Here is a 15507-nt window from a genome sequence, read left to right on the forward strand (position 1 = left end):
CGAATGGAACAAATCGATCTCCTTCTGCGACTGAGCAAAAATTCATCAAAAGGATGGATTCGATACCCTCTGTTGCCCTGCCAGAGGAGGACACCTGCAAAGCTGCTCTGAACTTGGCAGAAAAAGGCCTCATAGGCTAGTTTACAGGCCTATGGCCCTCCCCCAAATCCGTGGAGGATTGGACCCAAAGAAACTGGCAACCTCCGATAAAAATTGGAGTGAAGAGTTACTTCGTGGGCAAAGGGTACTTCGTTTTTGTTTTTGAAAGCTCGGAAGACAGAAGCTTAATCTTCAGAAATGGCCCCTATTTCATGGGGCCGCAGGGACTGTATTTAAATCAATGGAACCCAGACTTTGATCCCTCTCAAGACGTCCCATCTGCTGTGCCGGTGTGGGTAAGACTCCCCCATCTGCCCCTTCACTGCTGGAACCAAAAATCGTTTCAGACTATTGGGAACGCATTAGGCAAGTATATAGACCAGGCTGTAAGAAGAGACCAATATTCTTGTGCGCGCATCTGCGTCGAAGTGGACCTTGAAGAAGGATTGCCTGAAGCGATCAAGCTTACGGTGGCAGGATGGACGCACATCCAAGAGCTCGATTATGAGCAGCTCCCCTTTAAATGCAGACACTGTCACGGCTACGGCCACTTCGCCAAGAATTGTAAGAAGAAAGCAGAGGACCAGGCTGAAAAACAGAATGGAGAGCAATGGACCCTAGTCCAGAGAACAGCCCAAGCAAAGAAGGACACAGGAAAAAGCGCAGCAACAAGAGACAGGAACAATGTCATCCCAACTCAGGAGACAGGAGAAAATGTAAAAGGAACCGAGGAGGCGCAACCAGATCCACCGATCAAAGACCAGGTAAAAGAGAACCATGAGGAAACCCCTCCTGAAAGCAATGAGGGAGGGGGTGACATCCACATCGAAGTCACCCAAGGCAGCCCCTCAAGCCCCACCTATGCAGAAATCACGAAGAAAAAGCCAGCTGAAAGCTCTGAGTCCTCAGAGGAAGAACTCTTTGAGAGACCTTTAAAAAGACCCGGAAGGAAATCCCGCAAGGAAAAAAGAGAAGAAGAAGCAGAAAGGCTCAAAACACAAGGGAGCCAATCCACGATAGAAATGACAATCGGAAGAAGTAACATGCCCAGGTCATCCAAGGGCGGCTCCACCCCAAGCATAGGTAAATAATGAAGTTAGTCTCTTGGAATTAGAGAGGACTGGGGAACCCCGCCAAAATAGAAGCAGTTAAGGACCTCTTAAAATCGTAACCTACTGATATCCTCATGCTCCAAGAGACTAAGATAGCAGGTCAAGCCCTGCTAGAAACCAGCAAATCAAAATGGAAGAAAAACTCAGGCATAACTGTCAGCGTTCGGGGATCCTCGGGAGGTCTGGCAACGCTCTGGAACGAAGAACAATTCCAACTCATCAGCACTCATGAGACCTTGCACTGGATATATACAGAAATAACCCACATTTCAAGTAAGTTATCTATCTCTCTAGTCAATCTATATGTACCTGTCAATTATTCAGAAAAAAGAGACTGCTGGAAATCTTTGGCAGAATTTCTTGAACAGGAAACCCCTAACAACATCATTCTCGCTGGAGATCTCAATATAGTTTTGAAAGCAAAAGAAAAAAGAGGAGGTTCTGACTCCAAGGACCCTATGGTGGGTGTAGTGGAGGAACTTGCTCAGCTCTGGGATCTCCAAGATTTTAATCCAATCCAAGGCTTATTCACCTGGTCAAATAACAGAACTGGAACAGATCATATCTCTGCTCGGCTTGATCGTTTTCTAGTGCAATCCCTCCTCATGAATAAGAAAATCATAACAACAAAAATTCTGCCCAAGTTGTCCTCGGATCACAAGCCAATACAGCTCTGTTTAGAAGACGAAGAGGATTTGGGTCCCATCCCATTTCGTTTTTCTCCTCAATGGATTGAAAGAGAAGGCTTTATGGACACGGTGAAAGCATCTTGGAACATCTCCATTTCAGGTTCCCCAAGCTTTGTTTGGGAGCAAAAACTGAAACTCACCAAAAAAGCATTGAAGGAGTGGATCAAGAAACCAACTCCCAACCCCACCTCTCTTAGAGTTGCAGCAGTCCAGGCTTTGCATTCCCTTCAAAATGACATGGAATGTAAAAACATTAATGAAAACCTCTTGGACAAGGAAATAAAAGCGCAGAGAGCAGCCTACCAATCTTTTAGAAATGAGGAAGAATACTGGAGATTAAAGTCTAGGAGCCTGTGGCTGAAAGGAGGGGACCGCAATACCTCTTTCTTCCACCGGCAGTACAGAGCTAGATTGTCAAGGAACCATATAGCAGAAATAAAGACTATGGCGGGCCAAATCTGCAAGGGCAATCAGCAAGTCAAAGAAGCTGCAGAACTACACTTTCAGAATCTCTACAGCTCGAATGACCAAGGTGAAGAAATGGAGGAAACAGAATTTCTCAACCATATCCCCTCCTTAATCTCTCTGGAGGACAACGCAGATTTATGCAAACCTGTTACAGAGGAAGAAATAATCAAAACTATCTGGTCCATGGATTCCGACAAGGCCCCCGGGCCGGACGGATTTACCATTCACTTCTACAAAGTATGCTGGGACATCATAAAAAATGATTTACAAAAGATGATAAGGGGATTCATGTCTAAAGCCAAAGTAGGCGGCAGCACTAACTCAACCTACTTAGCTCTAATTCCCAAAGACTCTAATCCGGAAACTTTTGCCAGATTCAGGCCAATTTCATTATGTAATGCTTCCTATAAGATCTTGGCAAAGTTGTTGGCCAACAGAATGAAGCCCTTGCTCCCTAGAATCATCTCTAAATCTCAAGGAGGCTTTGTGAAAGGTAGACACATCCTGGACAACGTCATTCAAGTTCAGGAGACCATACACTCAAGCAAGCAGAGAAAAGAGAAAGGTATGCTCATAAAGTTAGATATGGCGAATGCGTTCGACAGAGTCAATAGAACATTTCTAAGTAAAGTCTTGCTCTCCTTTGGCTTCTCCATTCAGTTTGTCAACCTTCTAAAAGCCTGCATGAACAACCCATGGATAGCTCCCCTCATAAACGGCAGACCTGCAAACTTCTTTAAAGCCAAGAGAGGCATCAGGCAGGGATGCCCGCTCTCTCCCTATCTTTACATCATATTGGCTGAAGCATTAAGTCGAAAACTTGAAGCTGAAAGACTGTCAGGATCCATTCCGGGCCTCAAACCCTCCAACAGAGCAAGCTCCCTGAACCATGCATTATTTGCAGATGACTCGATCCTTCTGGGGGGCGCCTCAATCAGAATTGCAAAGGCCTTCGGCACGGTCATTAGGAACTACTGCAAAGTCTCAGGAGCACTGGTAAACGAAAGCAAAAGCGAAGTCTACAGCTGGAATACAGATCAACAGGAGCTCAACAACATAGCTAACTCTCTTGGATTCAAAGGGCATTCACAATGGGAGAGAATCAGATATCTCGGCCTACCCATAATCTCAGGAGTGAATAAGAGATCGCTTTGGAGCGACATAATCTGCAAATTCAAATCCAAGATCTTGAAATGGGGAGGATACTGGTTGACAAAAGGAGGTAAGGTCATTTTAATCAAATCTCAGCTCTCTTCTTTAATAATTTATCAAGCAGCCTTTCTGCTCGCCCCCAGAAATATCATGGACCAAATCTCCTCTCTCCTTAGAAATTTCCTCTGGCAAGGAGGCAGGGGCAATGATAAGAAACTCCATCTTGTAAATTGGGAAACAGTCAAGAAACCCATCGAGGAAGGAGGATTGCAAATCCGAGATCCTTCTCTGGTCAATCTCGCCTTAGGCAGCAAAATCCTGTGGAAAATGTTTAAAGAGCCAAGTCTTCCTGTAAGTGTCATTCTGCGATCAAAGTATACAAACAGAACTGATTTGAGAAACCTCCATCTGGATTACACAGCAAACAGTACGCTGCTGTGGAAGCTCTGTTACAAAAGCAGCAAAATCTTCAAACGAAACATCTACAGAATCCCAGGGAATGGCAAGAAAATTCGACTCTGGCAGGACAGGATAATGGGGCGAAATCCTCTAAGCGAAAATGAGGAAATCGCAGGATTAAGGGACTGGTTAATTACAGGTGGGAAGTTAAGTCTATTTGACATATCCGTTTGGGATCAGAGAGGCGATTGGGCAGGTTGGGCAATTCCTGCTCCTCCAGCACATCTGCAACAGCAACTGAATTTATTTCTGGACCTGATCGAAGAGGCCGCACCGATTCATAGATCGATGCAAGACCGATGGGGCTGGGGCCATTCTGGAGATTACACAGCAGCTGAAGGCTATAAAGAATTTCAGACATCGAGAAATAGCAAACATAGTCCGGTGTTCTGGAAAAACGTTTGGGATCCCACAGCTCTCCCAAAAGTCAACTTCTTTGTCTGGACACTGATACACAATAAGATTCTAACAGGTGACAATCTAGTAAAAAGAAGCTTTGCTGGCCCTCACTGGTGCGCCCTTTGTAGAAGCAACGCCGAGACAGCTCAACACCTCTTCATCGACTGCCAGTACGCAAAGGAAGTATGGAATTTTACGCTCCAAGATTTGCTTATAAGCTCTCCCGCTCAGATATCAGTTCCAGACCTCTTTGCCGAATGGAGCCACCGTTACTCTCGGCATATCCCTCAAAAATCGATTTGGTATAAAATCTGGAACGCTTTGCCCAAATTTGTCTGCTGGAAGATCTGGTTGGCCCGTAACCAGAAGGTCTTTAAAGATTACCATCTAACTCCCTTGCAAGTAGCAGCTAAGGCTAGATCCCTTCTTCTAGAAACGGTGCATCAACAGTATTATAAAGAGGATGCATCTCTTCAGCAGATAGAGAAGCGGTGGATTGGAAAGCTTGAATTACAAATCAGAAAAATCCTCTTTTCTCCTAATCTAGAGCTCCCATCCTGGAAGAAGAGAGACGCAGATGAAACATTCCAGATCTGGTGGAGAGCTCAAAACTCTCATACAATCTTCTTTGACGGGGCTTCTAAAGGAAACCCCGGTCCCTCGGGCGCCGGTGGGATCATTTTCTCCCCTGAAGGGCGCTCCAGCGATTCTTTCTACTGGGGTCTTGGTTTGAAGACTAACAATCAAGCAGAACTGCTCAGCCTTCTTAAAGCTTGTCAAATTGCCAGAGAAAAAGGGATCAGGGACATTAAGATTTTTGGAGATTCGAAGATTCTCATAAAGAAGCTGAACGTTGGAGAGTTATTCAGAAATGCAGGTCTCAATAGAACACTGGAAAGACTGAAAAGAGTGCTCTCATCCTTTGCATCTTACAATTTCTATCATATACTCAGAACTTCAAACACCGAAGCGGACTTGATGGCTAACAAAGGGAGCGCTCTGGACAGAGGGTGGTTGTTCATCAATGATGACAGATTTGTAGAAACTCCTCCATAATTGTTTAGATATAGCTGTTGTTTTAGAAGCACAAGCAGGATGTAATCAGGGCTACTTCGGCAAAGCCCCACTCTTTTTTCTCTGGAATCAATAAAAAAAACCATATCCGTTACAGTTAAAAAAAAAAAAAAACTAAAAAAATTTAAGGAAATAAATAATAAGAAAAACATATTTTCAAAAAAATAACATTTTTTTTTAATGTGGTAAACCATAAAAAAATTTGGAAAAAATAAAATAAAATAAAATAAACTATAAAATTAAGTAAAAATAGGAAATTTTAAAAAAGCATTAAGAAAAACTAAAAAAATAAAATAAAATAAAAAACAAACTAGATTTAAAAAAATAGAAAAATAACAAAAAAAACTACAAAAATTAAAAAACTACAAAAATTAAGATTAAAATCATTTTCAAAAAACCCTAAAAAACAAAAATATGCTGAAATTAAAAATAAAATAAAAACCCGAAAAACAATTAAAATTAAAAAAAAAACATATTTTCAAATTAAACATCATTTTCAAAAAAACATTAAAATTAAAAAAAGATAAATATATTTTTGATATTTTTTAAAATAACATTTAAAATATTTAATATATATATATATATATATATATATTTTACAAATATATACAATTAAAAAAACATTTTATATATATATATATATATTTAACAAAATTTATTTTTTATTTAAAAAAACAATTTTATCGGCCACCGCCCCCATGGGCGGCTAGGCGGTGGCTATTCGATTCCGAGAATCGAATAGCCACTTCCTGGCCACCCCCACGGGCAGTTGGGCGGTGGCTATCCAATTCTCGGAATCAGATAGCCACCACTCAGCCGCTTGTGGGGGTGGCCGGGTGGTGGTTATCTGATTCTCAGAATCGGATATCCACCTCAAGGGCGGTCAGGGGGTGGTTATCTGATTCCGAGAATCGGATAGCCACACCTGACCGTCGGTTGGGGTGGTTACCTGATTCTCTGAATTGAATAGCCATCGCTCGACTGCCTGTGGGGGTGGCTATCCTATTCTTGGAATCGAATAGCCATCGCCCGGATGCCCGTAAAGTTGGCTATCCAATTCTCGGAATCGAATAGCCATCACCTGGTTGCCCAAGGGGGTGGCTATCCGATTCTCGGAATCGGAAAGCTACCGCCCAACCACCTATGGGGGTGGCCGGGCGGTGGCTATCTGATTCTCAGAATCAGATGGCCACTGCTCGACCACCTGTGGGGATGGCCGGGCGGTGGCTATCTGATTTCGAAAATCGGATAGCCACTCCCATGGGTAGTCGGGTGGTGGTTATTCGATTCCGATTACGAGAAATGATACTGTTATGCGTTCAATATTTGTAATATGTGATTTTCGCATTAATTTTTAAGCTAATCATTATTTTTTGAAAAAAAAAAAACTGATTATTATAATCTTTTTGACATGAAATTCAGAAAAAAAACTATTATTTAACCATTTTTAGTTAAATTTTTCGTATAAAAATTGTGATTTTGACATGTCAATTCTAGCAAAAAATTATCAAAACGTGTAGTTTTTTAGTTATATTTAGGTTAAAAATGGTTATTTTTATGTCCATTGTTAAAAAATATTGTTTTTTAGAAACAATTATTTCATGTGGATTGAAAAATTAATTAAGGATGTATAAATATGTAAAATATCGAAAATTCAAAATATCGACCTTCTAATTTAAAAATGCAAAACAATAAAAACCCCACTACAAAAAATAAAAATAAAAATAAAAATAAGAAAATATGAAGAAAACGACCACTTAAAAAATTATTAAATTTACAAAATAATTATTTACATTTCATACATTAGAAAATATAAAGTCAAAAAATAGGTCTTTTAAAAAAATGTTTGATGCAGAATTACCACTTTTTAAAATTAGCATGAAAATCACTACCATTCTAAAACACAATATACATAAAAAAAATTTAAGTGCCAAAAACTATGCTCTAAAAAAAACTTGTGTGTTTTGCATCACCCCTTTTCAAAATCAGGTCACTTTTTTTCTATCTCTACGAAACGAGTAACAGTACCAGTTCCTGTTTCAAAGTTTACATTGTTATCAGCTCTCCCGGCACCATTAGGAGTCCTGCATCAATTCAGAACCATACAAAGAGACTTTCTTTGGGGCAAGGGGGAAGAGAAAAAGAAATGGGCCTTGGTAGCATGGGAAAAAACTGCAAACCTAAAAACTATGGAGGGCTTAGTTTAGATGATCCTGAGATTCTAAGCAAGGTTTTAGAAGCTAAATTATGGTGGCAATGGGTAAAAGACCTAAAGGCCCAGTGGGCTAGAATTTGGAAAGAAAAATATGCTAGCTATTAGCAAAATAATGATCTAATAAGAATGTCAGAACATAGAAAGGGATCACACATTTGGAATAAGGCATGGGATAACCGGGGCTTAGTACAAAGAAATAGTTTCTGGGAAATCAGAGATGGAAACCTAGCCCTATTCTGGGAGGACAAATGACAACAAGAACCTATTTTGTAAAAGAAAATTTGAGGGATCTCAAGGAAGAGACAGATGCCAATGGGTTATCTAAAGTAAGAGACTTTTGGGATCAAATCAGTAGTATGGGAAAATGGAGAACTTGGAGGAACTTTGATTTTAGGGATGAAAGCCCCCTGAAGGCTAAAGCAGAGACTCTAAAAAAAATGGTAGAACAAAGGAAGATTTTGAGGTCTGAGGGACAAGACTAGCTAAGATGGGCAACAATAATGAGGGAGCCTTTAATCTCAAGGAAGCTAAACTCATTCTCCTTGACCTTAACTCTTAAGCTCCAGATAAGATTTGGCAAGGCCTATGGAGACATCAAGGCTGGATGAAAATTAAACTCTTCATGTGGCTGGTTCAGCATAGGAAAATTCTAACCTGGGAAGATATTAGGAAGAGGGGTATCCTGGGGCCTTCCAGATGTCAGCACTGTGAAGCCCAAGAGGAAACTATGGAGTGCCTTTTCAACAACTGCATTTTCACCTCCAGTTTGTGGGATTCTTTTGCCACCATTTTCCAACAGACTAATAGGGACAAAGGGAGTATCATCAATACCCTAAATAAATAGACAAGAAACTTTTCAGATAATGAAATTCTTAGCTCGGCGTGGGCCATCATTTCAAGCTTCATTATTTGGAATGTCTTGAAAGAATGAAACAATAGAATCTTCAAGAATGAAAATAAGCCTTTCCAATCCCTTTTAGCGCAAATCTTAAATCAACTCAAGGAAATAGTCGGCACTATTGTGCGAACTCTCCCTAAGAACCCACCTTCAGTGGTTGATTTGAGAATTCTCAGTGAGTTGGGGTTGCAGGGACTTATTCCTCAGGGACTGGATAGGACCGTTTTCTCCCTGGATTCTAAGCAAGATTTCTAGCATCCTCCCCCTAAGGGCTTTTTGAAATTCAACATTGATGGGGCTTCTAAAGGCAACCTAGGTACCACAGTTTATGGAGGAGCATTAAGGGATGAGAATGGAAGTGTCCTTTTTATCTTCTACTGTCATTTAGGGAAAGCCACCAATAACATGGCAGAATTGATGGCTATGGAGCAATGTTTAGATCTCCTGGAACAGGAGAACTGACAAAATGTGATAGTTGAAGCCGATTCTGAGTTAATCATCAAATCGATGAAGAGAATCAGCTAGAGATCAAAGTCGGAAAAAGTCTCAAGGAATTGGAGGCTGATCTAGGGCTTTCAACTGATTCAACAACATCTCTAGAGCCTTTGTAAAGTTAGCTTCAAACATGTCGGTAGATCGACCAATAAATTGGCGGATCTTCTGGCCAATCAAGGTGTGATCAGCATAGAGAATAGGATGGCAATGAGCTGGCAAGAGTGGCCTCAGAGTAGGTTAAAAGTGATTTGTAATGACCAGGCAGATGAAGACAGGTTCGTGTTTCGGAGTAGAGCCATGGAGGCAGAGTCCGGTTAATTCAGCGACTCCCGGCGGCAGCCAGTCGGGTGGCTCTGGTTCTTCGAAGATGGGCAGGTCAGCGGGCGTTTCTTCTTTCCTCAGTTCTGGAGGAGAAGACATTACGGAAGGACGGAACCTGGACACTATCGATGGACGCATTACCATGGGTTTTCCACCTGTGCATGATATATTGGGTCGGGGGCGGTTTTCTGGCGATTGCAGGCCTCGCAAGCGGGAAATGGTATTTCTGTTTTGGAAGCAATTCCATACGGTAGGTGACACGTGGCAGTGGGGTTGGCTAAAATACCGCCCTCATCGCACGCTAAAGTTCAATGATATTGGCTGGCGTGATATGAACCTCTGCTGTCGGATCCAGTGAGGCAGATCGACGGCTGCGATTGATCGTGCAAGTTGGTTGTCTAGGTGGGTAAGTATAGCGCTTCTTGACTGGGCGAATTAGTCCTCTGCCGTCGGATTGGGTCAGCTGGCTCAACGGTGACGATTAAAGCGACTTGTCTGGAAGTTAGCGGGAAGAGTTTATGCTCCTTTTTCTTGGCGGGAGGAATTTTGTCACAGGCGGGAGGCTAATTGTTTTGGTTACGTTGCAGGCTTCATCTTTGTTTTGATTTTAAGAGTTTAGAAGTTGGGTTTTTCAGGGTAGGGGCTTTTGCCTCGGGCCCGTTCTCTATTTGGTTTGTGGGTCTCCTCCTTGGTCCACAACTCTTTGTGGATAGATGTAAATTTTGTACTTTATTTATGAAATAGAAGGTCCGACTCTTGCATTAGCAAAAAAAAAAAATTACATACTAATTACAATTACTTAAACCTAATAAATATTATAACAAAATTTAAATACTAAACACAATCATATAAATCTAATAAATAATAATAATTATTTAGATAAAATAAAAATATTTAGAATAGTATTATCATTATCATTATAACAAATATTAACCATTATTAATGATCACTTATATATAATGTTTTGATTTAAAAATCTTTATGATAGATAATCATTACAAACTTACAATAGGAAATATAAAACTTTAACAATCATATATTCAATGAATAATAATAATATTTAATATTATATCATCAATAATAATATTTAATACAAGAAATCTTTTTAATTAATCATTATATTTATAAAGATTTCTTTCTGAGAGATGTCACGAGCTAGGGTTTGATGCAGGTTTTCCCTAGAAAACTTGCAACAGCACCAGAGCGCAGAGGTTTTGGTAGACAAGGACAAAAGATTACGAAAGCATTTCAGAGGATCGAGACGTCGGGAGGTAAGGGAGGTCTGCTGCGGGCAGAATGAGCCAGGAAGGGGGGGCCGAGAGCCCCTCCTACAAGAATGTTACAGCAGGGGAGGCAAGCAGACAGGGAACTCACGGGCCGCAAGGAAGAAGGGGTAATACACCGGTGATGGGAGTGCGCTGGCAGGCGGGGCTGGGAGGAAGATGCCTTCCTCGAGTAGTTAAAAAACCCAGGTTTGTCATCCCTAATAACAAATTAGAGGAGTATAGAGGATACATGAAAGATCACGCCCTGATTTGTAAATTTATAGGAGTTTGGCCAACAGAAAAAGAACTGATAAAATGGATCTAACAGCAGTGGAAACCTAAAGGACATATTGATCTGAAACTCGGTGCTAAAGGATTTTTCTCAGTAGTTTTTGCAAATCTCGCAGACAAGGAAAAGGTCTTTGAAGAGGGACCATATTTCTTCAATAATGCGGGACTATTCATGAGGCACTGGGAAGAATGTTATAACCCAGATCAGGAAAAGATGATGGCGGCTCTGATCTGGGTTCGACTGTTCAGTCTTCCAACGGATTTTTGGGACCCAGAAATACTGGAAGGGATAGGTAACTCGATTGGAACCTTCGTCAAAGTGGTTGATACAACAAGAAAAGGAAGGTACATTTCTTATGCTCGGATATGTGTTTACATGAACATCACTGAGCCCCTCCCTGACTGCATAGAAGTAGAATATCATGATGAAGTATGGCAACAACCCCTCGATTATGAGCATATACCGTTCCGGTGTAGGAGATGTCATGAATACGGCCATCTTTTTAGATCCTGCCCACTGAACATACCAGAGAATACTCAAGGAAACAAAAATGAAGAAGAACCAAACAAGGTAAGGGAAGATGGCTTCCAGAAAGTTCAAAGAAGGAAAAGGAACCAGAAACTACCAGGCAGCCATAAGCAACCATTGAAGGAAAAGGAGAAAGAAAATCAGAATAAATTTGTAGTTCTACAAGAGGAAGAAATGGAAGAAACAATAGCTGAAAATGAGGACGAACCAGAAGAACTACATCAGAAAGAAAAAAGGGAAAGAGCAGGTAATGGTAATCACAGAGGAAGAGAGAGAGGTGGAAAGCAACAAAGAGCAAACAGAGCAAAACTAGATGGAGATAGACACCTATAAGGAAAATTACAGTGAAGAGGAACAAGTAATGAAAAGATTATTGCAGGAGTGGCGACATTTAGATGAGAGATTCATCCCAGAAGATCAAAAACAACTTTACAAAGAAATGTTCCAACAATACAAAATGAAAAAAGGAACGATAGTGGTACATCAACCAAAGCATCTTGGATCACAAGGGGGACAAGGATCGGAGATGGGAGCAATAGGCAAAGTAGGGAAGAAAAGAGGCCGTAGACCCATGAGCGAATCCATACAAATGGTAGGGGAAATGTTGGTTAACTCAGGACGAGTGGTGCCATTATCGGAGGTTTTCCACCAACCAACCAAACTATTGAAATGATAATCATGACCTGGAATATAAGGGGCCTGAATAGTAAGGGGAAACAGAGATATCTGAAAGATAGATTGAGGAAAGATAAACCCAGTGTTATGCTATTACAAGAAACAAAGATTAGTGAAAAAAATGAAAGAGATTATGGGAAACTTCAAACCAAGGTATGAGGTAGTAGGTCAAGACGCTGCGGGAAGCGCAGGAGGTATGGCAATTCTTTGGAATCCAGAGGAAGTCAGATTTGAGGATTGGACAAGTATGCCACGAATACTATCAGGTAAATTCAGCAACCTGGGATCACAAGAGTGGATTCTGCTCACAGGAGTTTATGGTCCACACATAACAGGAGAGCGGAAAAACTTCATTGATAACATGATAAAAGTGAGAGCATTGTATCATAATATCCCCTGGATAATAGGAGGAGATTTTAATATGATAAAATCACTGAATGAAAAAAGAGGTGGAATATGTAGGGAGGATGCAGATATGGAGATGTTTGGGGACACCATAAATAACCAAAGACTAGTGGATCTTCCAACCACCAATGGAATTTTTACTTGGAACAACAGAAGAGGAGGCAGACATCAAATTGCATCCAGACTAGACAGGTTTCTAATATCAGAGGAGATAGTAACCATAGACATTTTCATGGAGGCAATGATACTCCCTGTAATGGGATCAGATCATTGGTCGATGAGATTGGAGATTGATCTCAAAGCCAGCCCCAAAAGGCGTCCCTACAAGTTTGAAGCATTTTGGCTCAGAGACCCAAAATTCATCAGCAAAGTAGAAGAATGGTGGACACAGAGCAAACAAAGGGGTAGAAACAGAATGCAAACGTTTTAGCGTAAGCTAAAGGAACTTAAGCAAAACATCAAGAGATGGAATCAACAGGAATTTGGAAACATACTAAAGGATCAACAACAATTGACTCAGAAGATGGAAGCAATTCAACAAGAAATCATAAGAGATGGGAGAAGCTAGGCCCTAGAAATAGAAGAAGGCAGATTAGTCAGCCAACTAGAGGAACGAAGGAAGCAGGAAGAGATATTATGGAGGCAAAAGTCAAGAGTGAATTGGTTGCGAGAGGGTGAAAAAAACACTAGATTTTTCCACAAAGCAATGATCCAACACAGGCAGAGCAACAAAATCTTCTCCTTGAAGAATGAAGTCGGGGAAAGACAAACCCAACATGAGGAAATGGAGGAGACCCTGGTGAACTACTATAAGAACCTCCTAACCGAACCTCAAGTGGACAGACAGGAGGCAGTAAGCAGAATATGCAATGAGATCCCTAAGAAAATATCTAGAGAACAAAATCTTGCCATAATGAGAGCAGTCACGATAGAGGAAGTTGAGGAAGTGGTGAAAGGGCTTAAGAAAAACAAGGCCCCGGGACCAGATAGCTTCACGGTGGAATTCTACCAAGCAGCCTGGAAATTTATAGGCAAGGACATTGTAGCAGTGGCAGAAGAATCCAGGAGGAACCAAAAGGTATGTCCTGGTCTTAATGCTACTCTCCTTACCCTCATACCTAAATCTGCTCAGTCTGATGAACCTAAGGGTTTTAGACCGATTGCTCTATGTAATGTTATTTATAAAATTATTTCTACAATAATTGCTAAGAGACTGAAACCGATTCTATCTAGCATTATATCCCCCGAACAAACAGGCTTTGTAGAGGGAAGACAGATTCTAGATGGACTGATTGTATCCCAGGAGGTGGTACATTTGTTAAAAACCCAAAAGCTGGCAGGGGTGATGTTTAAACTAGACCTATCCAAAGCTTATGATAGATTGAATTGGGATTACCTAAGGAAAGTAATGGAAGCTTTTGGTTTCTCTAGAAGATGTGTAGATTGGATCTCAGCAATGATATCCACACCGGTCTTCTCAATCCTCCTAAATGGAACCCCGACGCACACATTCAATGCCTCAAGAGGGCTAAGACAGGGAGACCCTCTATCTCCCTTTCTTTTTATTATAGCAGCTGAAGGTCTAGGATGTTATATCAAAAAAGAGGTGCAGGGGAACAAGATCAAAGGGATCAGGGCATGGGGGAATGAGCTCCCTATCACCCATCAGTAGTTTGTGGATGACATAATGCTATTCTGCAATGTGTCATTGAGGGAAGTCAAAAGGATGAAGAATATACTGGATTTGTTTATGAAAGCCTCGGGCACTCAGATCAACAAGGAGAAATCTAGTGCTTACTTTTTTAACACACCAGCCAATGTTAAAGCCTTTCTATCAAGATTGATGGGCTTTAGGGTAGAAGAGCTCCCAACCAAGTACCTTGGTATCCCGTTGACAACCAACTCTTTAAAATTGGCAAATTGGCAGCACACTTTATAGAAATTGCAAAGAAGGATAAATAATTGGGCATTCAGATCTTTGAACTTGGTAGGAAGAATAGTCCTAGTTAAAGCAGTTCTTCAATCCATACCACTATACCAACTCTCGGGGATGGCAGCACCGAAAGGAGCTTGCACCAAAATGGTAGAAATAGTGAAGAAATTTATATGGGGAGGTGCCCAGCAACAGAAAAAATGGGCATTAATATCCTGGCAAGGGCTGACCAGAAAAAAGGAAGACGGAGGCCTAGGATTGAAGGACCCTTAACTCATAAACCAAATCATGGGAGCCAAATTATGGTGGAGATGGATGACAGGGGGCGAGGACCTCTGGAAGAGGATATGGGCCAAGAAGTATAATATGCCAATAAAACCAGAGGAGATCCTGAGAAATACAGAGAAAAGAAGAGGTTCAAATGTCTGGAACTTGGCCACCGAGAACAGAGAAATAATCACAAACCATGCCTTCTGGGAAATAAGAGATGGTAAAAGTGCAAATTTTTGGGATGAGGCATGGCAACAAAGGGACAAACTAAAGGAAAAACAAGAACTCAGAACTATCCACCAGGCTTCAAAAGAAGCAGGGTTAAATCAAGTGAAAGATTACTGGAAAGGAGACCACAGAGAGGAGAACTGGAGAATATGGAAAAGTCTAGATGATTGGGGACAGAATATTGACGAAGACCAGAAAAGGCACTATATGGAGGAAATGGCAACGCGTAAGATTCTAGTCAGGGAGGGACAGGATATCCTGCGATGGGGTCATACAATGAAAGGAAGCTTCACGGTAAAGGAGGCATATGATCTTAAGACTAGAACAGAACAGGAAGGAAATCAACACCTGTGGAAACAAATATGGGAAAGGAAATGGTGGCCGAAAGTGGCATACTTTTTATGGCTAACTTGTAAGGGTCGGATACTGACATGGGATCAAATACAAAAAAGAGGGATGCAGGGTCCTGCCCGTTGTGAACTCTGCAAGATGGAAAATGAAAACATAGAGCACTTACTGAATTCCTGTCA

General features: G+C 41.2%; 2 protein-coding genes across 2 annotated transcripts; both read left to right on the forward strand.

Moving 5' to 3' along the window:
• The first annotated feature begins 311 nt into the window (after positions 1-311).
• On the forward strand, positions 312-5434 carry LOC149214956 (uncharacterized). Its single transcript, XM_089389561.1, has 3 exons — positions 312-1182; positions 1296-1484; positions 1566-5434. The coding sequence occupies exons 1-3, from the start codon at positions 312-314 to the stop codon at positions 5432-5434; spliced, it is 4929 nt and encodes a 1642-aa protein (XP_089245687.1).
• Positions 5435-12274: 6840 nt separating this feature from the next.
• On the forward strand, positions 12275-12976 carry LOC149214957 (uncharacterized). The gene has a single exon (XM_089389564.1). The coding sequence runs from the start codon at positions 12275-12277 to the stop codon at positions 12974-12976; it is 702 nt and encodes a 233-aa protein (XP_089245690.1).
• The last annotated feature ends 2531 nt before the right edge of the window (positions 12977-15507 follow it).

Source organism: Pinus tabuliformis, chromosome 1_1 (genome assembly GCF_031772625.1).
Source record: "Pinus tabuliformis cultivar Carrire ecotype Pingquan chromosome 1_1, CPIR1, whole genome shotgun sequence".
Classification (NCBI taxonomy): domain Eukaryota; kingdom Viridiplantae; phylum Streptophyta; class Pinopsida; order Pinales; family Pinaceae; genus Pinus; species Pinus tabuliformis.

Bases quoted from the DNA above. Each gene is read 5' to 3' on its own strand.
- LOC149214956 (XM_089389561.1), top strand. From the start codon at position 312: ATGGGGCCGCAGGGACTGTATTTAAATCAATGGAACCCAGACTTTGAT. The intron at 1,183-1,295 runs GTAAATAATGAA...TCATGCTCCAAG, and splicing joins CGGCTCCACCCCAAGCATAG to AGACTAAGATAGCAGGTCAA. The intron at 1,485-1,565 runs GTAAGTTATCTA...AATCTTTGGCAG, and splicing joins AGAAATAACCCACATTTCAA to AATTTCTTGAACAGGAAACC.
- LOC149214957 (XM_089389564.1), top strand. From the start codon at position 12,275: ATGGGAAACTTCAAACCAAGGTATGAGGTAGTAGGTCAAGACGCTGCG.